The sequence below is a fragment of the Zymoseptoria tritici genome, chromosome 1, assembly GCF_000219625.1.
Source record: "Zymoseptoria tritici IPO323 chromosome 1, whole genome shotgun sequence".
Lineage (NCBI taxonomy): Eukaryota > Fungi > Ascomycota > Dothideomycetes > Mycosphaerellales > Mycosphaerellaceae > Zymoseptoria > Zymoseptoria tritici.
The window spans coordinates 5,690,143-5,717,154 of NC_018218.1; the positions used below are offsets into that span (position 1 = coordinate 5,690,143).

The 27,012-nt window shown below is 54.2% G+C and overlaps 8 protein-coding genes across 8 annotated transcripts; 5 read left to right on the top strand and 3 right to left on the bottom strand.

The window, feature by feature from the left end:
• Positions 1-159: 159 nt before the first annotated feature.
• MYCGRDRAFT_90237 (uncharacterized protein) lies at positions 160-2,163 on the bottom strand (the record flags this gene model as incomplete). Its single annotated transcript, XM_003856838.1, has 3 exons — positions 160-1,407; positions 1,591-1,703; positions 1,920-2,163. 3 exons carry the CDS (start codon positions 2,161-2,163, stop codon positions 160-162), a joined length of 1,605 nt encoding a protein of 534 aa, XP_003856886.1.
• A 2,038-nt stretch (positions 2,164-4,201) lies between these two features.
• On the bottom strand, positions 4,202-6,531 carry MYCGRDRAFT_34379 (uncharacterized protein; the record flags this gene model as incomplete). The annotated part of the gene is made up of 5 exons (XM_003856837.1): positions 4,202-4,289; positions 4,400-4,460; positions 4,522-5,116; positions 5,156-6,038; positions 6,101-6,531. 5 exons carry the CDS (start codon positions 6,529-6,531, stop codon positions 4,202-4,204), a joined length of 2,058 nt encoding a protein of 685 aa, XP_003856885.1.
• A 998-nt stretch (positions 6,532-7,529) lies between these two features.
• On the bottom strand, positions 7,530-8,443 carry MYCGRDRAFT_67558 (uncharacterized protein; the record flags this gene model as incomplete). The annotated part of the gene is made up of 2 exons (XM_003856836.1): positions 7,530-8,146; positions 8,197-8,443. 2 exons carry the CDS (start codon positions 8,429-8,431, stop codon positions 7,530-7,532), a joined length of 852 nt encoding a protein of 283 aa, XP_003856884.1.
• A 288-nt stretch (positions 8,444-8,731) lies between these two features.
• Positions 8,732-9,626, top strand: MYCGRDRAFT_54489 (uncharacterized protein; the record flags this gene model as incomplete). The annotated part of the gene is made up of 5 exons (XM_003856747.1): positions 8,732-8,836; positions 8,894-8,898; positions 8,950-9,091; positions 9,145-9,306; positions 9,359-9,626. Coding segments are annotated over 5 exons (525 nt in total), but the record flags the coding sequence as incomplete, so codon positions are not given.
• Positions 9,627-10,010: 384 nt separating this feature from the next.
• On the top strand, positions 10,011-11,549 carry MYCGRDRAFT_98903 (uncharacterized protein; the record flags this gene model as incomplete). The annotated part of the gene is made up of 3 exons (XM_003856748.1): positions 10,011-10,329; positions 10,421-11,137; positions 11,194-11,549. 3 exons carry the CDS (start codon positions 10,056-10,058, stop codon positions 11,547-11,549), a joined length of 1,347 nt encoding a protein of 448 aa, XP_003856796.1.
• A 443-nt stretch (positions 11,550-11,992) lies between these two features.
• MYCGRDRAFT_67567 (uncharacterized protein) lies at positions 11,993-14,122 on the top strand (the record flags this gene model as incomplete). The annotated part of the gene is made up of 1 exon (XM_003856749.1): positions 11,993-14,122. A coding segment is annotated over one exon (2,130 nt), but the record flags the coding sequence as incomplete, so codon positions are not given.
• A 5,854-nt stretch (positions 14,123-19,976) lies between these two features.
• Positions 19,977-20,968, top strand: MYCGRDRAFT_32282 (uncharacterized protein; the record flags this gene model as incomplete). The annotated part of the gene is made up of 2 exons (XM_003856750.1): positions 19,977-20,114; positions 20,168-20,968. 2 exons carry the CDS (start codon positions 19,977-19,979, stop codon positions 20,966-20,968), a joined length of 939 nt encoding a protein of 312 aa, XP_003856798.1.
• A 2,301-nt stretch (positions 20,969-23,269) lies between these two features.
• On the top strand, positions 23,270-25,393 carry MYCGRDRAFT_21114 (uncharacterized protein; the record flags this gene model as incomplete). Its single annotated transcript, XM_003856751.1, has 1 exon — positions 23,270-25,393. A coding segment is annotated over one exon (2,124 nt), but the record flags the coding sequence as incomplete, so codon positions are not given.
• Between the last annotated feature and the right edge of the window lie 1,619 nt (positions 25,394-27,012).

The window sequence follows — 27,012 nt, forward strand, 5'->3', positions numbered from 1 at the left end:
GTGAGCAAAAGTTTTGGCACGATGAGGCACGTTCAGTCCTTTCGGTCGATCTTCGTTCAAAGAGAGTACAAATACACACATGCTTCATCGCTTCTTCTCAGCGGGTATCATAATGCCATGAAACATGCAAAATCCAGTGCTCCAAAGTCACCAAACTTTTCAGAACATATCAGCCTCCACCTCTCTCTCCCTCACTTGCCAGTCCCCTCCGCCATAGTCGAAGTTATACCCGACCCTCTCCTCGCCCGGCGTCTCGAACGGCGTCTCGCCCTCCGAGCTAATTCCAAAGTCCATCTCTCGCACTCCTACGCCGAGTTCGCTCTCGCTGCCGCTGAATCTGCTCATCATCACCGCGGGTGCTCCAGTTTCCAACACGCCGGATGATCGTTTCATCTTCAATGAAGGGCTGGGCGAAGAAGGCCCAAGGGAAGGAGAAGGAGAGGACTCAGGGTATGAATCTGTTTCGTCGAGAAGTTGTTGCAGGCGTGCCGAGGAGCCGATGAGGAGGTACGAACTGCGTCTGGGATCCCCCTCTCCACCTCGCTCGGTATCGTTGGGACCAAGATGCTGAGAGTGATTCGACGTTACGCTTAGTCTGGCTGTCAAGTCCTGAACTTGTCCCTGCAGGCTTCGGAGGTCGGACTCGAGTTTCCGCCGCTCGGAGCGTTCGGTTGAGAGCATGAGGTAGAGGGAGCGGAAGGTGTGCGCTTGCGTAGGGGAGGTGGGTGAGGAGTGAGAGTTAGATGGAGTGTGGTGGTTAGTGCTACGGGGAGGGGTCGGAAACTCCTTCATAGTCGGGGAGACTTGGGGGAGAGGGAGGGCTTTATTCGGTGGGTGGTTGAAGAGGCTCTCTGGGTGGGTTGGAGGGAGACCGTGGGGGCTTGTGGGATGAAGGGCTTTGATGTACTCGTATTCTTGGGTAAAGGGGTCGAGGGTATCGGCTAGCATGCTCGGAGTGCGGTCGGAAGTTGGAGAGCGTGGATTCGATGCCTGGCCGACGACGATTGTGCGGCGATTGCGAGAGGACGTCAGGCGGTTGAGGGAGGTTTGGAAGGAGCTTAGGCCGGCTTCGAGGTTGGCGATGCGGGATTCCAGGTCGATTGGGTGGTCACTCTCATGGTCGCGGTCGGGACTGCTGTGCTGGTTTAGCTCGTCGGCAGTGGCATATTGACTGCCTGTGCTGCGGAGGGACCCTCCTCGGACGGGAATGTCGGTGCATGGTATGTGGTCCATGGGCGGTGGTGCCAGATGGTGGTTGCTCTTCTCAGGCTGCTGGCTGGGTTCATCCTGGGCGTAGACAGGCTCTTCTGGAGCCTCACTCTCACCGTCCTGCTCAACAGTCTCCTTTTGTGTTGGATTGTGATTGTAGAATCCGCTCGTACGCATCACATCCGACTGCCGGAAACTCTGCCGCCATACACGTATGTCGCTGTTCCGGTTTCCCGTCGACAATCTCTTCTTGGAATGCCTCCTTCCCCTGATGATGTCGTCGATACTCCGCGATCTTCTCTTGACTCGCTTCCTGGGGCTTGCCGGCCGATTCGAGAAGCTAACTGCACCGTGGCCAACACCCTCAAAGTCAGGACTCACGGTCCTAGAGACAGCCCTCGCAGGGTTTGTGGCGTGGTCAATTGGATCCTTGTCGTGCTCCGCTTGTTCTTCCTCGGCCTGCACGCTTGGTAGCGTCACCCTTCGCCTCAGTTCTGGAGAGGCAACAGGTAAGAAAGTGGTCCCGAGATCCATTGGCTTCAGCATAGCACTTTTGGGAAACGACACGGCAAAAGGCGATCCTGTCCGTTGCATAGCTGGAGGTGGAGACCGGTCTGGATTCCGCACGGAAAGCATTCTCTCAGGTTCGGGACGGCGTTGGTTAGGTTCCTGAACTTGCGCATGCATTGCAAGACCACCTATAGGCTCACTCTGGTGGTATGTATGCCCAGGCACGACTGACAGGCCTGATGCAGACTCCTCCGGAATATGTGCAATGGTCCGACGCTTGCGGCCAAATATTCGTCGAACAGCATTGCGTATTGATCCTTTTCGAGCCGCCTTGCCTCCGTCTGCTGCTCCAAGACCGCTGATAGCAGAGCCAACACTGCTTCTCCACGCATTGAAGCTTTCGCCGGGCATGGAGAATGTTGGTCCATGGCTAGGACCACGCATCTTGGGAACGGGCCTTTCCTTGTGGAGGCGATTTCTCGGTCTGATCTCGTAGCTTAACCTGCTCTCGAAGGCGCTTCCGGGTCGAATGTCAACCTTCAGTTCCTCAATATCACCTGGAAGTTCCATCGACCAACGCTGGCGCGGTCCAATCCATGCGGGCCTGGTAAAAACGATCGATCAAGGACCAAAATAACTGCTGACAGAGATCCGGTAGAGACTGTGATGCAATAAAAGACAGTGTTGAACACGACACGACCGCCAGCAGACGTTCGATAGAAGCAGAAGCTCCCCAAGAGCTGAAGCAGAGCAGAGCCAAGCGATGATGAGTGCTGACAACGAGATCAAGTACAGCTCTCTCTTTCCAAGATCAAGATCCGCCAAACCAGAATCGGAGGGTTGTGGCTGTTAGCTCTGGTAGTTCGGGCCGTCAGAGTAAGTGAACGGAATTCAATTGGCGATTGAGTGCAATCGGGCACGCAGAGTCGCAGATCAGTAGGCCAATTAGTCGTGAGCGTTCAAGAGCAGGGTAAAGACGCAGGTACAAGTAGAGTGTGACGAGCGGAGAAGGAAAATGGCCAGCAAATAAGCAGATCGAGCGGTGTGTGTCAGTCGCAGTACCTCCCTAGATGTATCGGCGTTGCGTCGAATTGACACAGATGGACTTTCATATATAAGTTGTGGCGGCCACGGCTGCCCATGTGCTGCTCATCATGGACAGGTCCGTTCCTTGCAGCATCAGACTACTGAAGCGTGCCGGCGCAGCGACTCCTCCGTGGCCGTAGCGAGACTGAGGGATGCGCCACGATCCGCGACTAGAGCATAAAGTTGGGATGCGCGAGGTGCATGGCGCAACTTTGCGTCCGGTATTGCATAGCGTTTGAGCTGGAAGCCGTCGTCCAAGGTCCGTGGCCCTTCATCAGGTTGGTAGGGGTCATAGGCCCGTTCATCTTGCAGGCAGTGTTTCAGCGCGCTCGAGACGGAAACGAGCATGCTTTGCGACATACAGGAGGGAGGGGAAGGGAAGGGAAGGGAAGGGAAGGCTGTGCCCTAGCCCTGCTCCCAATGGCTGCAACACCTGCATCTTTAATTTCGCCCCCACGGACAAGCGCATTGCCTTCGACTGTTCCCGTAACGCGAATCTCGGGTGGTTGCAATACCTATTGTGTATATAGACGCCGTCCAAAGGCTGCTCCTAAACCACCACGTCGATCGACAGTGTGGCTCAGTTCTTGCGGCCGAGATGGAAGGTCGATCGGCACCCTTGTCACCCCGCGCGAAGTTCGACCTCCACAGAACGCGCTATTGCCATGCACGCTAGAGCACGAGCGCGTGCGGGAGGGTGTCACGATAAGCGAAAGATCTGTCCTCGTGCACTCCTTTGGCAAACCATGCAAACGCAAATCGTTTTGACCCCGAAAGGAACCCGCCAAAACCACGGCAAACGACATCCCTGTCCTGCTCTGAGGCAAGGCCCAGAAGCGGGGCGGCTGCTGGAGTCGACCCGCCTGATACATATATATATCCGTGGAAGTATGAATGCGAATGCGAAGAGAGTGGTGAAAGTCGAAACGCAGGATGAGGATGGTCGCGGTTGAAACATGACGTTGCATCGAGACTGTGGTGAGAAAGAAAGGGGCTTTGCGATGTTTGCGACTCTTCGCGAACTGTTAAGATATGCTTGAAAGATGCGATCAGAGGCGATCCACACTGGTCGATTCGATAATCAGTAATAGTCTGGAAGCAATGGACTCATCTCATCTGGAGCCCTTGCCTGGTGTCAGCGATACTTTATTGTTCAGATCGGATATGGGAGCGCAAAGTCCGTTGCATGTTAGATTCGTGTAAGCGTATCGTGCACAAGAGTCATGTACCTGCAGCGGCTAGCTGCAAGCGTCCAAAGCTCCGCTGTTTTCACACGGGCATGCACAGCTGGACGTCACCTGGCAGCGGCTCTGTGTCGTGGAACAAGCGTGGCCTGTAGTTCTAGCCCACAAGTGAGATGAACCTGGCGAACGGCTGTCAAATTGTCGATATATGCTCACGGCAGCAGATCAGATGGGTCCGGATATCTCAAATCTGCTTTTTGCTCGAGGAAAGCCATCCAATTTTTGAGAAACTTCGAGCCCCTAGATTATTGTGAAACGTCAGTCTGGTCGCACATGAGCATGGATGGCTTCGACCACATCGTCGGGACGCTCGCATCTCAAACAACATGACTGGTGAAGTCGAGACTCACCTGCAAATTGTCTCGGAGTCCCCAATCACAACGAGCGCCCGCTTCGGTCGAGTCATTGCAACTGGAGAAATCTGTCAGTTCGGTGGTGCAGCAAACCCTTGCAAGAATTGACCATTACTCACCGTTGAGCCTCCTTTTCTCCGCCAGGAACCCGACTTCATGTTCCGGATTGCTGCGGACAAGACTGACAATTACAGCTTCCTTCTCACGGCCCTGAAAACCGTCCACGCTTTCAAGCTCGATTCCCGGGTACCGGTCTTTCAACATCTGTGATAGAAGAGCAAGCTGGCCATTGTAAGGCGTGATGATGGCAATGTCTTCGGCTTTTACGCCAGCCTCGATCAAGCTCTTGACGTGCAGTTGCGCGATTCCAGCTTCATATTCGTTGACTTTGCTCTCTGCCAGCAGGCTTGACTTTCCTTTTGCGCCGCTGTTGTCGTCTTCTGTTTTCTCGGGAAAGTCACCGCCAGCAGTGTCGTAGAATACCACGGGCTCAGAGGTGTCGTCTGTTTTTCGGACTTCGTATGGCAGATCGTGGAGGAGCCGTGCTTTGACGGCTTCTGCTGCGATGAGTTTGCCTTCATACAGAGCTTCGGACGGGTACTGCATGATCAGATCGTGCATTCGATATTGTGTTGTGAGCATGCGCTTGATTTTGCTGCCGTGCAGGGCAAGCAGACGGTCAAAGAGAGTTGTCTCAAGCTTGACGTGGTCTTCCTTCGCAACCTTCTTGTCCTCCATGGACAGCTCTGCAACGCCTTCTGTGGCATTTTCGACCTTGGTCGAAGTCTTCTTGGCAGTCTTGCTGTTCAGTGATTTGATGGTCGGAGGCAATTGAAGGTGGTCGCCAGCGAGAATTAGCTTGCTGGCGCCGCTGCTCAACACTGGAATCCAGCATTGAGCCTCCAATGCTTGACTTGCCTCGTCCACGATCACCACGTCGAATTGCTGGTCTTTGAGTTGATAGCCTCCAGAGCCATGCAAAGTCGACAGCACGACTCCACTGCCACGGAGGAGATCACTCACCACGCGACCTTCGCGCTGTCGATACTCTTTGCGTAGATCTTTGAGCTCGCCGTAGATGACTCTCCTCTCGCGACCGTTCCTCGTCTTCCGTATGGATGCCTGCTTAGCGTCCATTTCGTTCCTCACATCGGTGACAATTGCGGCAGCGTCACTCGTCCGCGATAGATACTCCATGCTGTGACTGAGGACGCCTGGAAGTAGCCGCGCAGGATGTCCGAGACGGACCATGTTGACTTTGTGTGGTGCCAACCTCTCGACGATGTTGTCGACACTGATATTGCTGGGACCGCAAACAAGCAGACGCAATTTCAGCTTCACCATCTGCAAGATGAGCTCGATCAAGGTATGGGTCTTGCCAGTTCCTGGTGGACCGTGTATCAATGCAACTTCTCGACTGGCAAGCGCAAACTGGATGGCATCCTTTTGACTATCATTCAAGGTTGGATCGTTCCACTCAATCGCAGCTTTCAAGTCAGACTCGGAAATTGGTGTAGGAGAAGAGTGACCAAAGAGAACTTGTGTGAGGATGCTGTGCTCGGAAGGTTGCATCTTTTGCAGTCGTGTCATGGTTTGACTCAACCTCTTGTGCGTGACATCGTTGGCCAACTTCACACTGTGTGTATGACGAGAATCAGCGAAATGAAATGGACTTACCGTTCCTGGAGATTTACGTACAGCCATAGCTTACCGTTGGGCACGTCTACGTCTTCCTTATCCAAGGCCACGGTGATGTTCGTTCTATTTGTCCGTGTGATAACTCCCTCTGCGCCTCTTTTTTCCATTCCCTCTCGCTCTTTCTTCTTTTCCGCGCCTTTGGGCTGCTCGGCCACGGCGCAGATGTCGCCCACGCGCAAGCCATGTTCTGGAATCTCGTCCGAGTCGGACGCGACTGCAGGATCCAGGGCGAGTTCCAGAAGAGTTTTCCCGCCGAATCCGGTCCTCTGTGACGATACCGTCAGGTTGAGGACCGCGAGTCCGGCGCGTTGGAGTGATACAGGCGCGTGGGTCGAAGTCAAGAGCTGCGTCTCAGCAAGTTCTGAGTCCAGCTCATTCTGCAGCAGCGATAGCTGACTGGCCGCGAAGGCTGGAATGTCCGTTGACTTCATATCTCGACTACGGCATGTGTGGAGGAACAAAGTAAAGTGCTTGTATGTGATGGAAGAAGTGTTGATGGATGGTCCTTGGCGTCTGTCTGGCGTCATCCAAGCAAGCTTCCACCGATGTCGCTGCTTGGTGAATGACAGGCATCAGTTCGGGAACATCAAAAACAGCATGACCTCGTGAGATTCCTTCTTCCCAATACACTCATCTTGGGCTCCTCGGGACAAATCCGCTCACGAATGGAAGATCGTATAGGCGACGCCTGCACATGAGAGCATCTGTTATTCTTGGAGAAGCTCCAGGCTTGTCTTGCCGGATCGGGAAGGAACTCAGAATGCCAATCAATACTTGAACGACTGCACCGGACTAAAGTCAAGAGCTATGAATTCAAACCTCGGGGTGCTGGCCAGGCTCCCTGCAGAAATTCGGACTCTTGTCTTCGAATTTACTGTCTCCGCCGAGCAACTCATGACTTTCCGTCTGGACACATTTCAACGAGAGTACTACGTTCCGGCCACGCAACCCGCGCTGACCCGTGTGAGTCGACGCGTTCGATCCGAGAGCCTTCCGCTATTCTACGAGTGCAACGACTTTGTCCTACACACAGAGTCTCCGCAGACTCTGGACGCACGCAAATGGCTGGAACACTACAAGACCTACCTACCACTGTTGAGGACGGTATCGCTCTGGGTGCGACATGTTCCGGCTGGAGCGTTCCAGTTCACCATCAAGCGTGCGAAAAGGCATTGCCCATGGAAAGTGGACGACTCGTGGAAGTGGATTACCGTCGTGCGCAAGCCTTCTGAGCTGGCCAGGGACGCTGATTTCGTGCTCGAGAAGCTTCGAGAGCTGATATTGACGATGTCGGACCGCGATGCAGGTCCGGAGGACTACTTCGACATGATGTTGGAACTGAGGAAGGCGTACGTGAAGATGAAAACTGGTTGATTATCGGCTGAAACGTCTATACTGGGTCGGCACCTCTGCGCTACAAATCCCCGGCTCATCCACTGTAGCTCGAGAACCACTTGCTGAACCACGCCACAGCCTGTGCCTCAGCTTTCTTGCCCTGCGCGGCTTCATGGGTATCGTCCTCATCTGCTCTCACAGCAAATCCATGATGAGCGCCGTCATACATTACAAACTCAAATTCCACACCTTGGTCTTTCGACTTCGCAGTCTTAGCGGTCAGAATCTCCTTGGTCTGCTTCGCACTCTCAGGAGACATCTGCGGATCGATCTCAGGTGCAGCGACCGCATACGGCAGAACGACCTTTTCAATATCATTCGGGTACGTCAACATCGAAGGATGAGCGGTGAACCCGCAGACAATCAAATCGCTTCCGTCTTGGGCTTTGACCTCGTTGCTGCAGAGCTTCGTAACCCACAGTCCTCCCCAGCAGAACCCAGCGACGCCGACGGGTAAGTCTTTCGCTTCGTTCTTGTTGACTGCTTCGAGGAAGTTGTAGATCTTTGGGCCTGCGACTGACTGGCGGCAGGAAATGAGAAAGGGGACGAAATAGCGGGCGAGAGTGAAGAAGTGGGTGATCTTCCATAGTTGGAAGCCCGGTTCGCTCACGACTTTGAGGGAGGTCAGGGCTTCAATAGGGAAACCGCAGCCTAGATCATGTCAGCACGTGGAATGCAGTGGATCGACAGTATGATCGTACCAGCTTGAAACTCAGGCAACAGCACTTTGAAGCCATTCTTTGCGTAGTCGTCCGCCAAGATCCGATTATTCGGCAACTCCCAGCCGAACGCATCCGGAATGATCACGATCACGCCTTTGGAAGATCCGTTGGGAGCATCGGCAATGTAGCAGTCGAGTCCGTGAACCTTCTCGACACGACCTGTCGGCGTGCCAGTGTGCAGCGAGCCTGTCGCGCAGCAAGATTTGAGTGACATGGCGAGCTTGTTGATGAAGACAGAAGAGATTCCTCGAGAGTTGATGAAGCTGACAGGGCTTGGGACGTTCAGGATGATATAGTGCAGGCGTCGGAGTCGGAGCCGGTCGATCTGTTTAGCCGGACCGGGCTTTTGGGATGCCACCGGGACTTCCGTTCCGAACAGGTTGCTGGCTTCGACACATTTTCCAGACAGAAAGCATTTTGGCATTGGCCTCTGATTGAAGCGCCGCAGCGAGCCCCTCTGATATGGTGATTCTTCCACGACCTCCAATACCGGTACAAGTCTGATTTCCGAAAGGTTCACGCCGATTCTTCAAATTTTGCCAATGGCGTGACGAAAAGAGAAGCATATGATCAAGTAATTGAACAAGCGAAAGCGCTTTTCGATGGTCAACAGAATTGGGTAGGGCGAATCGATCGTTCGGAAAGTTTAGAGCATGAGGACTGATTCGGATCGCAGGTCTGGTAAGATTCGACGATTGAACACGGCCAATGTCATCTCTGACATGGACTCAGCAACACTGCGAACGCCGCCAGCTTACTATGGCACGCCTACCATGCCCTACCATCGCCTAGCAACAAAGTGAACTGGTCAGGTTTCTATGTGGCAGATCCGAGGAAGCAGAATCAGCTCATACTTGGTCCTTTCCAAGGCAAGGTGAGATTTCGTCTTTGGCCCATGCTGGGAGACCACCGTGCTGACGTGCTCAGGTCGCTTGTCAGACCATCAGCTTTGGCAAAGGAGTCTGCGGTGCTGCTGCGAAGACAGGCAAGACTCAGCTTGTGCCTGATGTCGAAAGGTTTCCAGGTCACATTGCTTGTGATGGAGCTTCGAAGAGTGAAATTGTTGTGCCCATCGTGAAGGATGGAAAGGTAGCAGAGACGCGCCCGATGAAGGTGATACAAGCTGACGTCTTTCCAACAGGTCGTGGCCATAATAGACATAGATTGTGCAGTCGAGAACGGCTTCGACGAGGAAGATCAATTGAAGCTGGAAGAGCTTGCGGACGTTCTCGGTCAAGGATGCAACTGGTAGAGCTGGTTCCTCTGCGCACTCACGCATTGGATGCCTAGATCGAAAGCGACTCTTCCACACGTGGATCGCCTACGTTGTTTTCAGCAAGCTGCTACTGTAGGAAGACAGTCACAGCATGTAAAATATACACATGCAGTCCCAGCACTTTTGCTGCTTGCAAACCCATGTCGTTGGATGTGGCTGACCGAATCCTTCACGACGCAATCATCGTCACGTTCTGAGGCCGCTCATTTCCTTCGTTCCATACCCCCTATCAACATGTACTTGTCCACAAGCCAGACATCACACTGAAGCGACATCAACAAAGCATTGAAGACAATCGCCTAAGCGGATACGCGCGACCGCTGGCCTCCAAACCCTGAAGAAACGTCATCGGACAGTGACGATGTTCGAGTTTACTCCGAGATTTTGGACTGCCGGATCATCACCGTCCATCAAGCTCTGGTTCGAACCATTGCATTTCTAAGCATGTAGAAACGAGGCTAGGTCAAAGGCGCGTCTTTTTCATCGTTCCTATATTATCCAAACCTCTGTCCGCAGCGAAACCCTCTCCTACCACACCATCATTCCAGTCACAACACGCACAATGTCTTCATCACCACGATTCCAGTCCGACGATGTCGACGCTTCGGTCTTGGGCAAGCCGCTCAAGTTCGAATTCAGTGGGAAGACTGCTCCGAACCGGTTCCTCAAGGGTGCGATGACCGAGAGAATCTCTTCATGGGACCCCAAGAACTTTGAGGCTCGTGGCATTCCATCGAAGAACCTGGTCAATGTCTACAAGCGTTGGGGCGAGGGCGGACTCGGTCTCATCCTTAGCGGAAACATCATGATCGAATATGACCATTTGGAGGCAGCCGGTACGTGATCACTGGATAGCAGGCATATGGCTTTGGGCCGCACATGAAATCGATGATTGAGATATGGGCTGACTTCCCCATCCCCTCACAGGCAACCCCATCATTCCCCGAGACGCACCATACGAAGGCGAGCGATTCGAGCGATTCAAGGAAATGGCAACTGAGGGCAAAAAGCACGGAATGCTGATGGTGGGACAAGTTTCACACCCAGGCAGACAAGTCGAGGAACGAATCCAGAAGAACCCTGTCTCAGCGAGCGACGTTCAGTTGGAAGGCGAGATCATGGGCATGCACTTTGCCAAGCCACACGCTGCCACCGAGGAAGAGCTCAAAGGTTTCGTTGAGGGATGGGCACACGCTGCGGAGTACCTCGAGAAGGGTGGATGGGACGGCATTCAGTTGCACGGCGCTCACGGCTACCTCCTCGCACAATTCCTCTCACCGACCACAAACAAGCGGACGGACAAGTACGGCGGCTCGCTCGAGAACCGTGCTCGCCTGATTCTCGAGATTGCACAGGAGATCCGCAAGCGTACCAAGCCCGACTTCATCGTCGGCATCAAGTTGAACTCGGTCGAGTTTCAGGACAAGGGCTTCAACACTGAAGAGGCCAAGGAGCTCTGTTCGCTGCTTGAGCAGAACAAGTTCGACTTTGTCGAGTTGTCGGGTGGAACTTATGAGAAGCTCGCTTTCGCTCACCAGCGCGAGAGCACGAAGAAGCGTGAGGCGTTCTTCCTCGAGTTCGCGGAGACAATCGCGCCGGTGCTTACCAAGACGAAGACATACGTGACTGGTGGTCTCAAGACTGGTAAGTTTTGAACCTCAAGAAGACTTTCACCGAGCCATGCTGACTTTCCTGTTTAGTCGGTGCTATGGTCAGCGCTCTCGACGTGGTCAACGGAGTTGGTCTTGCGCGACCTGTATGCCAGGAGCCACACCTTTGCAAGGACATTCTTGATGGGAAAGTCAAGGGCGCGATCCTGCAAAAGCTGGACCAGGATAACTTTGGCCTGACGAACGTTGCGGCTGGAACACAGATCCGACAAGTCGGCAAGGACCAGGAGCCCATCGACCTGTCGCAAGACGACAACGTTGATGCTTTCATGAAAGATATGGGATCGTGGGGCGAGAAGATGGCGAAGGATAGTGCGATGCAGAACTATGGCTATGTCGACATCGCGAGCGCTGCTGCGGTTCCATACGGCACTGCTTCGGCTTGAAGTGTTTGAGGACGAATTGCGACGGTACGAACAGACACGGTCTCGAATAGAATGTAAATGATCACTCGGTATCAACATAACATCCTATCGTACGATGTGTTGGTACTTGCCGCCAAGCGAAATAGCACTCGCGCTTTCCGCGTTGTAGTCCGCCGTACAAACTCGACCTCTGCCCTTACCAAGCAAGGCATTCCTTCACACCAATATTGTCGAGACAATCGATATGGCATTGTCGCATCGTCTGATCTCTTGCACGGCTCAATGGACCTCAGTGATCGCTACAGTACCGCCTTACTACCCGCCGAACGCTCGCGATGATGCCAATTGAAGGAACGCACAGGCCTGGAAACAACACTTCACTGAACGAACCACCTTGAAAGCATCACAAGTCAGGGGCATATCCATGGAATCGAGCCTCGCATTGAGCGAAATCATATGATAAGATGCTATGGTATCTTCTGTATCCTCTCCGAGGTACAACCTCGCCACCTCGTTTGTCCGCGAACCATCCCGTCCGGAGAGCCTTTTATCGCCATGGAAAGACGACTGCTCAGCATTGGCTGCTCACCATGTTGGTCGCGGTCGCGATAGCTATGGCTTTCTCGTATCCGTCAGTTGCATTCCACGAAAATGCCTCCACAGGACTATCCGCGATTGCCCATCAAGTTTGGACGACCGCTAAGCCTCTCGAGGACGGCCATTCCGCGGTCGATGTCGAGATGCGTCAAATCTGGATTCACGGCTCCTTCATGAACGCGTTGGACAAGAGTGTTCTTAAGCAGGCGCTGAGGATTCAGCAGAGCCTGGTCGGCGATGAGCCTTCGAGCAGTATTGCTGATGCAAGTCATGTCGAGGCGCGACCAGACGTCCTCGATAGAGGATATCATTCTCCGTTGATGTACTGGAACGATTCCGAGTCGATCATTGATGCCGATGCCAATGTACTGAAGACGATCAACGAGCAGAAATATGCATTGACCTCGCTCGGTGTCTCCCTTCGTCCAGCTACTGTTCTCGCTGGGAAGAAGTTCGACAAGGATGTGGTCATCGCCGCCGATGCGCTTGTCATTACTCTCATGAATCACTTTGAAGACGACGCAGGCAAGGAATGGCACGTCAAATTGCAAAACTTGAAGCAAGCCGTCTGCCAGGACTGTCTTCTTTTCCCGGGCAACGGCCAGATGGAGAATGACAGAGTATACGAGCTCAGTCTCAAGCCTCTAAGTCTGCGAGAACACTCCGCGCTCGCTCTGGCATATGGCTGCATGGCACTCTACGTCCTGATCAGCCTTCGCAGGATGAGAGCGTTCCACAGCCGATTCGGTCTGGTCGTCACGGCCATCACACAAATGACCTGCTCCATTCTCGCCAGCTTTACGATCTGTGGTATTCTGAAGATCAACTTGTCGACGATCCCACACAACGCATACCCATTTGTCGTGCTGGTGTTCGGTGTGGAGAACATGTTCCGACTGATTAATGCTGTCCTCGCTTATCCACCTACCATGGCGACCGATAATAGAGTGGCAAACGCTTTGGGGGACATTGGACCGATCTCCGTTGCTGCTGCGGTGCAAAACATGATCATACTCTCGATGTTGTCGACTGTGGTGACACCTGGAGTTGCTGCTTTCTGCGCCTTCGCAGCAATCGCGACACTATTCGATGCCTTCTTCTTGCTCACATTCTTCGTCGCCGTTCTAAATGTAGACATACACCGCCTCGAACTCCAGGATGCGCTTGCTGCAAGGCACAATCAATCTCGGACTGGGCATCGTCGACGACCATCACCCTCGAAGAACACCTGGTTCGATGCTTTGGTACACGGGAAGCTGCCTTTTAGCACCCGCATGGCTGGCACAGTTGTCACCACAACATTCATCTTGTCACTGAATTACCATTTCTCGGAATATCACGACCACAGCACGAATCTGCGTCAGCTTCTGGGACTTGAACGCGGGCAACCTCCAATTTCTGCCGGCACGGACCCATTTCCCGCTCCTCCTATGAATGCAACGTTGAGTCCTGGCGAGTGGATGCGCATGCAGGAGCTTGAGACAGCAAAAGAGGTCATCAAGCTTGCGAAACCTGGCGCAAATAGTCTGGTGGTCCGCGTCTTCGCACCGCTGATCATTGTCCTCGGCGGTTCCGACCGATCGGGCGCATCAGCCGCAGACGAAACACTGACATATGCTCTCCAGAGGTTTGCCAAGTATCACCTCTACCCGGTCGCAGTCGCTGTTGTTTTCATCGTCGCTTTCGTGTTCATATTGATGAACTTCTTGCTATACAATCAAGCGGGAGACGAGGATCATGACATTGCTTTGGAACAGATGGAGGATCAGTTGACCGTGCAGCATGTCGCGCTCCCGCACAAGCTCGATATTGTGAAGTTGGTCAAGAGTCGTGGAGGACACTTCGTCAGCGTTGGCTTGGACCGCACGATCGCCATCTCCGTCATGGACAAAACGCAGCAGACGCACCGAATCATCTCAGTTCCGTCAAATGTGACTGGCAACATCATGTGGCCGGTCCGTCATGTAACTATCGACGACAATGGCGAGTGGATTGCCTGCCATGGCGCCGATGATCGAGTGCTTGTATACAACTCTGCTACTGGATCATTCTTGTCCAGGGTGATACAGTACCCGGACGACCATCCTGCCTTGATCTTTAGCTTCGTGCCATTGCCAGTCACCGGAGGATCGAAATTGCACCTGATCGTATTGAGCTCCGCAGGAAGATTGGCTCAGTCGTGTTTGGAGGACGGAACCTCGAGCGGGGCCGACCTGTCGACGATCTCGCTTGTGGGAGCATCGACATTCGAAAGCGCTGCGAACGGCCGGAGAATTTACACGATAACGGAAGACGGCAGAGCAGTATCTTTTGCGTGGAACGGCGGCAACTGGGTTCACTCAGCTTCTCAGGAAATGCAGACGCATGCTGCCCAGGACAGAGGTGGTCCTGTCAGTCTTCAGCTGAACACCGAAATCGACACGGAATTTCTGATCGTCACAACTTCCAAGTCGGCGCTGTTCTTGGACAGTACCACGCTAGGTCACATTACACGATTCGACTTTAAGTTTGACGTCGTTGACCCCGAAGCGATCAACGACAGACTCTTCGTAGAAGATCCACGGACCTGCCAAGGTTGTGGGAACATATCCATGCGACGAGTCGCCTGGCCCAGCGAATCAACCAAGACAGGATGGTGCAATCTCTATATCATGACTTCCGGCGAGAACAATACAGCCTACATGTGCCTCTCCGACAGCACTTCGGTATGCAGATCCGTGGGCGGTGTGATCAGAGATAGACTCGACATGAGCAAGCCGGACAGGAGAATGACTTCGCATTGCAGAGCCCTCGGCAGCGCTATCAGGGCGAAGCTCATCTGCACTATGCCAGGTACTTGGGCAATGGTCGACTCGCAAACCATCTTGGGTATACGTCGACGCCAGCATGACAACGAAGCACCCTCTACTAGCAGCACCGCTACAACCGGAAGAGGATTATCGACATCCCAGCCAAGACAGCGTCGCAATGCACGATCCACTAGCCACGATCAAGAGGCTCAGGACGAGCGTTGGGAAGTCTTCAAGCTCTCACCCAACGGCACCGACGATGAAATCGAGACCCTTGACCTACCCAACACCTCTGATGGAGCCACCGTCACCGGCGAGGACTCTGCGCTGTACGTCATCAATCCAGGCCCGATTGTGGCTCTAGACTCCCAAGCCGTCGCAGTGGCTTTTGGCAACACGATCAAGGTCATTCGTGTCGCGAGGCGAAGCGCCCTATCCAGACGCTCGGTTGCGGAAGGGCTTGAACCATGGGCCTCCGACGCGATGGCCAGTGGCACTGATGAGAGGAGAGGAAGATGAGTGAACCTCGAGACGTGAAGTCTTGGGCTGATGTCGTTGGCTACCAGGATCATGGATGTTGATGGGATGTTCGAAGTGAGGGCACGATTCAGCGCATGTGAATCATGCGAGCACCCACGTTTCATCTGCGAAACTGCGGAGTTTTGATATACGCCCCGTGCAAACATCAGACCTAAAGTGTCGGAGTCTCTTGAAAACATGCTCTGACTGAGGCGATCTTCAGACGTGGCAATGTTCGCCGCTATTGTATCGCATGATTCGGAAAGATTTTGTCTTCCAGCCAGTGCTACACCACTGGTAGCATGGACAACTTACGCATGCTCGGACGAAGAGACAGTTCACATCGACACCATGTGCAATCACCGAGATCTCCAATATCGGCGGCATTCGACTCGCCATTCAGCCGCCGCCACAGGAGGTAAGGCGCAAGTCCACGAGAATCGAAGGATCCGACCGAGCAGGGATGACAGTGGAGTCGGGCTCTGGAATCTGCATTGCACTTGTTCAGCTCGGCTGTGGAGGTATAAGAATAGATTTTCGCATGCGGCGGATTCACGAAACGAATTGTTTGAGCTGCGCCGAGAAGTACCGGACCACTTCCCCAAAGTAGTTGTTGCAATGCAATGACCACCTCATCTGCTTTCCTGTCTTCCATGCTGTCGCTATAGGATTTCTAATCCAACTACCACATCCGCTTCACGAGCACAACGACTCAGACAACGACAATCATCCATCTCCACCCACAGCGCATCAACCACCATGCGCTCCAATCACCTCCTCCTCGCCCTCGCAACAACCTCACTCGCTCAACAATTCTCCCCTGACCAAACCGGCCAAGCGTACGCCTTCTTCCCTCCACCACCCCTGAAACCCAACTAACCCACCCCAGCCTCTCCGTCCTCTCCGTCCTCCAAACCGCCCTCCCCACAACTCTCGTCCAAGAATTCCTCACCAACTCCGCCGCCGCCGCCTCACAAATCCAATCCGCTTTCAACGCGGGCGATTACCCGGATTGGTTCACCGCGCTGCCGTCGGACGTTCAGAGCTTTCTCGTGCCGGCTGGGTTGCCAGCCGCGACTGCTACGCTTGTGGAGAGTAGCTCGATGGTGACGGGGACGAGTGAGGCGAGCGAGAGTGGATCGATGACTTCGACGAGTATGGGCACGAGTACGAGGAGTAGTAGTCGTCCGGAGTCGAGTCGGGCGAGTGAGACGAGTGAGGGGGGTGCGAGTCCGACGGGGGTGGTGGGGTTGGGGGTTGCGGGTGTGGTTGGGTTGGTTGGGTTGTTGGCGTTGTAGAGGTCGTGGTGCGTATATGGTCGAGACGAATTGGTCCTTGGGTGTCGACCTTGCTGGTCGGGTCGATGTCATTTCAATGGACAGAGCACAGAGATTGTTATCGGTCAGTGGTTGTCGATGCCCTCGATTTAGATGTAGAGTGACCACGGATATGGTCCTTTTCTTACCGCCTGGACTGACACAGGCCTTCGCAGAACAGTTCCCATTGCTCATGGCAACATAGATATCCAATCCCACGCCAAAAGATGCAATGCCCGCCAAGGTGCGCGTTTGGAAGAGTTCCGCGATTCCGTCTTTTCCAAATGTTTGCTGCGTTCAAATCATCTCGTTTGTTTGGTTGCCTTGTCTTGCACCACCTCGCTGCGCTCCGCTTATTCAAACACCATATCCTCGAGTCGAGTCCTCTTTTGTACGCGGAAGACCAACTTCACGACAAACACAAAAGCGCAACCCATCCACCATCATGGTGTTCAACTCCTTCAACACTCTCGTCTGCGCCTGCGCCTTCGCCACGATCTCCTCCGCGCAAGTCGTGCCTTGCGCAGACGACGATTCGGCTTGCTGGGATGTCGTTTTTGAAGCAGATGAAGCCGAGTTGTAAGTCCAGCTCACCACGTTCTTCGGAGTCCACCAGCAACTAAGTCTTCTTCAGCCAGTCCGTCGTCTCCGTACTGAAAACCGCACTACCTGAAGACGTCCTGCCCAGAATTTCGACAGCGTACGACGCCCGCGACATCTACCTTTCCGCTGCCAGTGACCTCTACCTTGCGACTGTCATCGTAGACTCCATGCCGGACGCCACCGACTTCCCCGACTGGTTTCTGGACCTGCCGAGCGCTGTTCAGACCTTCCTTGGCCCCAAGCCTCTGACGCCTACTGCCAATACTCCTGATTTTGACCAGCTGTTGACCTCTGGGGGTCCCGAGCAGTAAGCATATCCATCCTGCTACGTCGTATCACATTGATGGCTGACCACAGTTATATCCATAGAGTCGCTATCCTCTCGGTCCTGCAGACCGCCATTCCTCCCAGCTTGCTGGAGAAAGGCCTTTCCGACTATGGCGCCTACTTGTCCGAATTTGCGTCGGCCTTCGATTCTGACGCCAGCACGTACCCGACTTGGGTATCCGCCTTGCCGACCAATGTCCTCGCCTACTTCGAGATCGAGCTTGAGACGGCTCTTGGCGCCACCTTGATAGTGCCTCAGCAGACCTCCAACGTCGCTTCCGGTACGACTGTCCAAACCTCGGCGATTACGGTAACCTCCACCACGCTTGCTTCGATCACGAAACCTCCGAGAACCACGACCACAGCCACTCAGACTATTGGAGGAACGACAATGACTACCACGGGTGGCGGCGGTGGTGTTGGCGGCGACGTCCCTGGTGGCGCTGCTGCGATGCCAATGGTGGGCACTGGCGCCGTCATTCTGGTCGGTGTAGTCGGTCTTATGGCGTTGTAAGGAGGAGAAGGAAGATGTTGGTGTACGTCGATAATGAATGGCTCGAGTGTAATGAATGCTTGGACACTCGAGTTCGACGGATGAGATGAAGAGCGATTCGTGCTGCGTTGCTTGGATACTCGAGCTCGCTGCTCGAAGATGAAGACCTCCATGGCCGGGCGCTTTCTGTAGCTGTCAATGTACCGATATCGATGATTCAGACCTGAGGCTCATCGTTCGTTCAATCGCGCATCTTGCTTCGGGTTTTGTGCTCGTGAATTATCCGCCAAGGTGCGCGTTCGCAAACCTCCTCTTTCACCTGCATCTCGCATCATCTGTCTGCCTCGTTCCACTTCCAACTTACCACAACTGCGCAACCACAACAACGCCTTCGAAGCCACAACTCGACCTTCATCATGCAGATCAAATACCTCCTCTGCGCCTGCGCATTCGCCGCACTGTCATCCGCGCAAATCGCGTATCCCCTGAACGAAGGCGAGCAGAATTCTTACGATCTTGAACGGTAAACCTCCTCTCTCTCTCACCCACCTCCCTCCCACCAGCAGCTTACCCATACCTCACCTCAGCTCCTCCATCATCTCCGTCCTCTCGACCGCCCTCCCCGCCAGCCTCCTCGAATTCAACACCGAATACGGCGCCAGCGGCATCTGGAACGCCGCAAACCACGACATCTTCACCGCCACGCAGGGCCACGACGGTCCCGACGTTACCAAGTACTTCCCTGAATGGGTGACGGCTTTGCCCAGTGATGTGCAGACGTACCTCGATGTTGACCTTGCTGAACCCACGGTTACGACGTATACGGCGACTTCATTTGTGGGGTATCCGGTTGCTTGGGATGAGGATTTGGAGGATGAGGAGATGTAAGCCCACCTTGTCGTATCGTCGTTCGATGGAGCTGTGACTGACGTGTTTTTCTCAGTGCCTCTGTGGGTTCGGTCCTGGCAACGGCCGTCCCTGCTTCCATTGATGGACTAGCCAGCACCGACCCTTGGGCGTATCAGTCCGCTTTCGAGGTTGAATTTGAGCCTGACGGCACTTACGCCGACTGGGTCACCGCCTTACCCAGCGATGTCCAGACCATGCTGATACCGGGTGGCATCCATCCCCCGACGCCCGCTACTGTCACAGTCATCACAGTGACTTCCACAGTCGGTAAACAAGCCACGCTCTCGTTCGCGCAAGGCACGCCGAACACGGAGGGCGAGCTGCCATCTTTGACACCGTGATTTCGGTGTCATCTCACGTTCATCTTGATGAATAGCCGCGGTGATGAAGGCTGTGGTGATGAGAAGTTGAGGTGCATGTCGTGGAGATTTGAGCTGCTGTTGCACGTTCCATTGCTGACTGGACACTCCACGTGCGGAAGCTGCGGACTTTTCATCAACGACTCGCAAAGCACTTGACAATTCTTCAAAAATCATCGAACATGCAGTGCCTCGCATATCAACGAGCACAACGGCGGGGTCCTCTTTGAAAGATGATGAATAAACAGTGATCGACCATCGGCTACAAGGCAAGCGACCACGACCCTTTCTTCTCTCCCACCACATCCTACCTACGTCACAAAAACATCACGTCAACAGGGCAATACTGCGGTCCATCAAAGTCGCATTATTGAACCCGCAGCAGCTCTCCCTTGTATAAAGCTCCCTTCTCACCGCTAGGTCTACCCTTCCCCCTCATATCAATGTCTTCGCGAACTCTCTCCACAGCAATCGCACGAGCAGCACAAGTATCCCAACAAGTCGCTTCACGAACCGGCCAACTCCAACACCTCAGAATGGCTTCCACTACCCACCACAAGCTCAACACGGGCGCTTCCATCCCCGCGGTGGGGTTTGGAACATGGCAGGACAAGGACGCTCAGCAAGATGCCGTGTTGACTGCCCTCAAAGCCGGGTATCGACACATTGACACCGTACGTCCAATCACACAACACACCTCCTCCCATCATCTCTAACCATCACCCAGGCCCGCATCTACGGCACCGAACCCGCCGTCGGCGCTGGCATCAAAGCCTCGGGCGTCCCTCGCTCCGAAATCTTCCTCGTCACCAAACTCTGGAACAACTCCCACGACCCGTCCTCCGTCGAATCCGCCCTCGACGCCAGCCTGAAAGATCTCGGCACTGACTACGTCGACCTCTACCTCATGCACTGGCCCTCGCCCTTCAAGAACGGCGACAACATGTTTCCCAAAGACGACGCTGGAAAGGTACAGACTGGAACGGCGGACTACGTGGAGACTTACAAGGCGATGGAGGAGTGCTTCAAGAAGGGGAAGGCGAAAGCTATCGGCGTGTCGAATTTCAGCAAGAAAGAGATGGAGCGGTTGTTGAAAGAGACGAGTGTCGTCCCCGCGGCACATCAATTGGAACTCCACCCCTGGCTTCAACAAAAGTCCTTCTCCGAATGGCACGCGTCGAAGGGCATCCACCTCACGCAATACTCCCCCTTTGGCAACCAGAATGAAATCTACTCCAAAGGGAAAGACTTGGGTAAACTGATGGAGGATCCCGTGCTCGTCGAGATTGGGAAAAAGTACGGCAAGTCGGGCGCGCAAGTCGCTTTGGCGTGGGGCATCGCGCATGGACGGTCGGTCATTCCAAAAAGCAAGACGGAGAGTCGGATCAAAGCGAATCTGGAGGGGGATTTCCACCTGGAGAAGGAGGACTTGGATGCAATTGAGAAGATTGATAAGAAGGTCAGGTTTAATGATCCATCGGAGACTTTTGGATGGGACTTCTACACGGATTTGGAGGGGAAGCAGTAGATGGACAGGATGTAGATACGAATGTGTAGCATGATAGTCGGGATGAATTACGAACACTCGCGCGCTTCATCTGTCTAGCTGTCCAACCCGTCCAACCCGTCAATCAAGACTGCCCCAATCTCCCCCCTCCACATGATAGCCCAATTACCTCATGCACAGTCATGCATCGCACAAATTGCCATCACATTGGCACAACCCAGAAGAGGACAGTGAAAAGATTACCGTTCCGCCAATGATTCGTTTTGATGAATCCTCGGTTAAGGGCGAGAACAGGCCGAATGGAGGCGTATCCTCATTTCTGCCCGTGGAGTGTGGAGTCTGTGTGTACGACTAGTTGGGACCCCCTTTTTTTTTTAAATGTTCTTACTCGGAGCCGCTCACTCGCTCGAGGCGCGTCGCTCGCTTATTGCCCTCGTCCTTAAATGGTAGACTGCTTTTTGATGTTTGTGGATCAGCTCTGTACTGATTTCCCGGGAAACCAAGTCGAGGTTGTGAGATGTTGCGAGGCGACAAACAGATGGAACAACGAGCCCGTATCAAGTAATGACTAAAGAGTGCGACGGGCTTACGATCTCCGAGTGCAGAAGGCATATCGCTATGCCCTCAGCCAAATCATGAAATGCGCCGCAGACTGCAGTGCAAAAGTCAGTCTACAAATATGAGATTGCTGTCTTACTCGTAGTCGCTCGCTCGGCGCGTGGCATGCAATGTACCTTGCAGCGGAACCTCCAGCGGGCAGAGCCGCCGTGCTCAAACTCGCGGGAGGGAGGGAGAGTGCAGTGTGCCTTGCAGATCGAGTCAGTTCGTGTTACACGTTTGGGCGCGAAGAGCACTTCATCTTCACGTAGAGCTCCAGTCGTTCCTCTTACTTCTTCATCAGCGTCTAGAACAGCAGCTTCATCATTAGCCCAACATTTTTGTCATCGACATCCATCCGGAGCAGACAACCGAGGCGAACGGCGAACGGCGAACGGCGAACGGATCAACGGTTTCCCTTTCCCTTGGGTTAGCCCTGCCGAGCCCTGATCTACGCGGACGGGAGGGAGAGTCGAGTTCGACCCATCTCAATCTCATCTCATCCCAATTAATCAATCCTCCACCCACAATCAAGTGGATTGTCCGCTTGCAGGCTAGACTACCCTCCCCTGCCTGGAACCTCACTCTCCTGCTTGTCGTTGAGAGGTATGCCCGTGTGAGAGGATCAAGCGCAATTCCACCACCCTGCACCTACCTTAGCTCCGAGAGCCGCGAATGACGATCAAGAAAAGTGCGTGCTCAGGACTGGACGGCGAGGACGCTCACTCTCACTCATCTCATCCAATCGTGGCGTGAGACCGTGAGTGAGACCTGTTCCTGTTCCTGGACTCCCGTCCTTGACCCTCGTATTGGCTTTTTTGACAAAGCCACTGGACCGGTCCAACCAATTAGTTCTATTACGGACGACTCTCCGGGACCAAGGGACGTACCTTGCCTTTACACTTTTCTAGACGCCAGGATGCAGTCCGAGCTGCCATCTTCTCGCGCCATGGCGGACGATCCGAGAGCTGATCAGCATTATCTCTCTTCGTCCTCTATCCTCCTCCATCCGAGACTACAACACAACAACGCTCCTGTTTACTCGAATTTGTCGGCGAATAAGTCTGTACAGAGGAAAGCGGCGCCTTCATTCCTGTCCTTTCGGTCTCATCTACCAGCTACTACTACGAATACACTCGCTCCCCAGCAGGACACACGACACCAGTCGCGAGCTTCATTCTCGAGGTCTGAAAAGGCTTCTCCTCGACTGGCTGATCCGGCTACGAGACCTGTTTCGATTGCCAGTCCTGGTCTGCAGCAAGACCAGTTTCAGCCGCCGAGGACTAGGACGCCGAATACGATTGCACCAGCTAGTGCGACGGTCCAGCATAGGTGGGATATATACCGAAGCTGCTGTCTTGATGGATCACATACTGACATGCTCGCAGATCCCCTGCTAAATCATCCTCCGAAAAACCCTCCCACGACCGCAACGTCTCCATCGACTCCGACATTCCGAGCACCCTGCCTTCCTCCACCTACAGCAGCCCGCGGCGCTTCAACAACCCCGTACCCGCAAAGTATGCGCACGACAGAAAGCCATCGCATGCGCAACAACGTGTTGTATCCTCGGAGGGCGGCGAGCAGAGAGAACAGTCGGACGCGCAGCACAGCGAACCAATGAGCCAGCCGGCGCCGACGATGACAGTACAACAGCAAGATGGAATCAAGAGGACACTCACAGACGACTCGCTATACTCTGAATATGCAGACTCCCACCCTAAACGGCCCAAGTCGCCGGCTGGCAGTCGAGGAGGACTGGGATCGCTCTTCGGTTGGAACACAGCCGCCAAGTCGAATGAGTCCTCGCCGACGACCACATTCTCTGAACGCTCCACATCACCCTCACCGGGACTGATTAAGCCTCCTTCTCTTGAGGGTGCTGGACGAGCACGGCTCACACCACCCGGACTGGATGTGCAAAAGGCGAATGTGGCAGGGACATATTTCCACAACCCGCAGACACCGCTCTTGCTCGGCGACGGCCCGAATAATGTTCACGTCCGTGAGCTCGAGCGGGAGCTTTCGCATGTCAGCTCGGAATTGGCCGAGTCAATACGGAGGGAAATGGAGTTGGAGGATGAGCTGGATCGAATGAGGATGGAGTTTCCCACTTCTGAGAGTCAAAGGAGGAGTAGTGACTACTTTTCGGATAGTGGTGCGAGCTCGGGAAGGTATCCCATCTCGGACTTTGATGCGAAGTTGGAGCAGGTTGAGAGACAGTTGCGGAAAGTGGAGCAGGAGAAGGCGAATCTCAAAGTCGAGACCGCGAGTCGATTACAGACTGAACTGAGTCGACGGAGGGATTTGGAAGAGCTTGTACGTGATTTGGAGGATCAGTTGGAGAAGCGGGATGAAAAGGAGGACAGGACACCAGGTGACAAAGTGGAGGAACTGATGGTTCACTTGGAAGAAGCGAGAAGGCGCCTCAGTCAAGAGAAGATGACCAAGGAGAACTTTGAGGATCTCTACAGCGCGACCAGGGAAGAGCTGGAAAGATTGCGGAATGAGGCTGACAATCTGCGGGACGAAGTGGTGCCGCAGTTGAAGGCGAGAGTGGAAGGCTTGGAGGGACAAGCTGGAGATACCCAGGGACTGATCTACGAGAACACGCGCTTGCAACAGGAACTCGCAGCGTTACGAGAGGCGCACAGCAATCACTCCCGATTCAGCAGCATCCACGAGGAAGGCGTTGCATCCGCGATTGGCCGTCGCATGAGTCTGCACAGAAGCGGTATGCCCACAAGAAGCTCCAGCCTCAGGAGAGCCGACTCAGTCAAGGGCCGAGACAGCGATCGCGACCGATCACCCTCCGTCCCTCCCATCCCCGAGGCAGTCAAGGAAGTCGAAGAACAGCGCGACGCCCTCCACAAAGCCCTCAAACTCCTGATCCGCCGGCATGAGAAACAAAACCGCGACCACGAACGCGCCATCACCAAACTCACTGTCGCGAAAAACCGCGCGGAACAAATCTCCCCGAAGCGAACCGCGTACACCAGAGAGGTTGCGTTCTTGAAGGAAGAAGTCACGACCCTCCGCAAACGCACGGAAGACGCTTTGGAACAGAAATGGCAGTACGAAAAGTCCCTCTCCGGCTTGAAAATGGACCTCGATCGTGCGGAACAGGAAACCCGCGGTCTCCGCACCATCCTTCAGGAAAGCGACCAGTCTTCCCCGACTTCGACCCTCTCCGCTGAAGACGAACAGCTCAAACTCAGCATCACCCGCGCGGAAACGGAACGCGACCACGCCCGTGCCGTGGCGGCCGAGTATCGCCAACGCGCGGTCGCCAACACTACCGAACCAGGCTCCGGATCCTCAGACGACCTCCTCGCGGCCGCTACCCGTATGGACGAATTGGCGGAACAATTAGAAGCACAAGTCCAGTCGCACACGCAATTACGAAGTCGCCTGACAGCGGCTGTGGTTAAAGGAGAAGAAGAACAAAGGGAAAGCACGCGCCGAATCGAAGAGATGCAAAAACGCCTCAAGGGAATGGAAGACTCCGTCCTCGCCGCGCAGCAACATTCCGAAACCACACTCGCGTGCCACGACGCTGAAGTCCGTCGAATCGAAGACGCTTCCTCCCCTTCCCTCGCCCGGTTAGCCGTCCCTTCATCCCCTGCGGTGGGGGCACGATCTCCGAGTCCCATGCTAGGTGGAAGGAGCCCGCGGCTGGGGGGAAAGATGGAAACGACGAGTTTACTGGAGATGAGTCGGACGGTGATGTTGGAGAGGAAGGTGAGGGAGTTGGAGGGGTTGTTGAGGGAGGCGGAGGAGGATGTTAAGGTTGTGGTTATGAGGGTTACGAGGAGTCAGTTGGAGGTTGCGGAATTGCAGTTGGAGAGGGATGGGGTAGTGGGGGAGATGAGGAGGCTGAGGGGGGAGGTTGAGAGGGAGAGGGAGAGGTGGGGAGCGGAGATTTTGAAGTGAGGGGGAGGGATGGGTGGGGGAGGGGAAGGGGGGGAGGTTCTTGGATGGCGACTGAATCGCCCAATCGAAGGGTGGGAGGAGATAGATCTGCTTCTTGGATTCTGGACTCGATTCTTGACTGCCACTGGACACCCATACCGACTGGAGAAGCGACGACAGCCCGACGGAAGCGGGCCATCACCACATCATCATCAGCATCATCGACAGACACCATTTCTTTTTTTTCTTTCGATTCCACCTGGCATTCTTGCTAGCAGAGGTGGATTTTAGCGGGCATTTTGGGCATTGTTTTCTCATGGGCTTCTTCTTCAGACGATAAAACCATCGACAGATTCTTTCGATGCGATAGGAGCGAGAAATGGGGGAGGAGGAGGGAAAGGGCTCTAGAATTCTTTATATCTCTTAGACGGACGGCATTTGGCATTTAGATGGGGCGTTTTGTTTGCAATTGAGGATTTTTCCATCTCCAGGGCCTTTTTGTGCCAGTTGTTCCCGTCTCCACCACGCTGGCTGCGTTTGAGAATCTTTTTGCAACGACCGACTGGCGAGGGAACTTGAAGCAGCAGGACCGCTCTTCAGCGTGTGCATACTACCAGGTTAGATATGTTTCCGATCTGGACTTCTGAAGCAGGAAGGGTCAGGATCCCTTGACTCGCGGCAGGCGTCAAACGCACTTCATCTGCTGGATTTTGTGGAACTGGGCTGGCTATTTCTGGGACGACGATCTGTGGTCGTGGGGGTCTGTTTCGAGTCTTGTATTGGGGACCTGGGAAAGAAGAATGAGTGATGGGAGATGTGAAGATTGACCGTCAATCAATGTTCTCGATGCTAGATGCCGAATGCTGATTCGAGATGATAGCAGACCTCATTCGCCATACTCTACATCAAGCGGCGTTCCACCAGCAGAACGGCCGACCTCGACCTCGACACCCGACACGCTCATGGCTGTCCGTTCGTTCGACCCGAAATAGCCAATGGGACATCCCGTCTATCATTTACCCAACTTGGAGGACAGCCCAGCTGTCAAGCACGCCACGATGTTCCAGACTTGCGGCCTTCCAATGTCGGACTGAGCTCCTCGTTATAGCAGTCCCTCTGACCTCACTTCGGACAGATGCCCATCCTGGTTCCGACAGATTATAGGGACCCTTGAGCTCATTTTGCTCGCACGAATAGGGAAGTATACGACAGCGAGGGAGGGCTCTCGCTGTCGCAAACCCAATGCACCTCGTGGCAGCATGTCCAGTACGAACGGAGATGGAACAAGGGACTGGCAATATGCCATTCTCTTTCCCGTTGCTGTTCTGAGATGTTGTGGATCTTGTTCTTTTTTTTCTTCTCCATCCTCTGCTCCTTTGCATGTTGAACCTGGTTGCGTTCTCCTTCAGTCTTTACCAAAGCGTCTTGTTTGCTTGGACCATCTATTCTCTACCATCTGTTGTCAGTCTTTACCTGGATCGTACGCTGCCTGGCTATCTTTGAGCGTGTGCAGGGACCCTCTTCCTCAACCTCTATTCTATTCTGGCGACGAAACT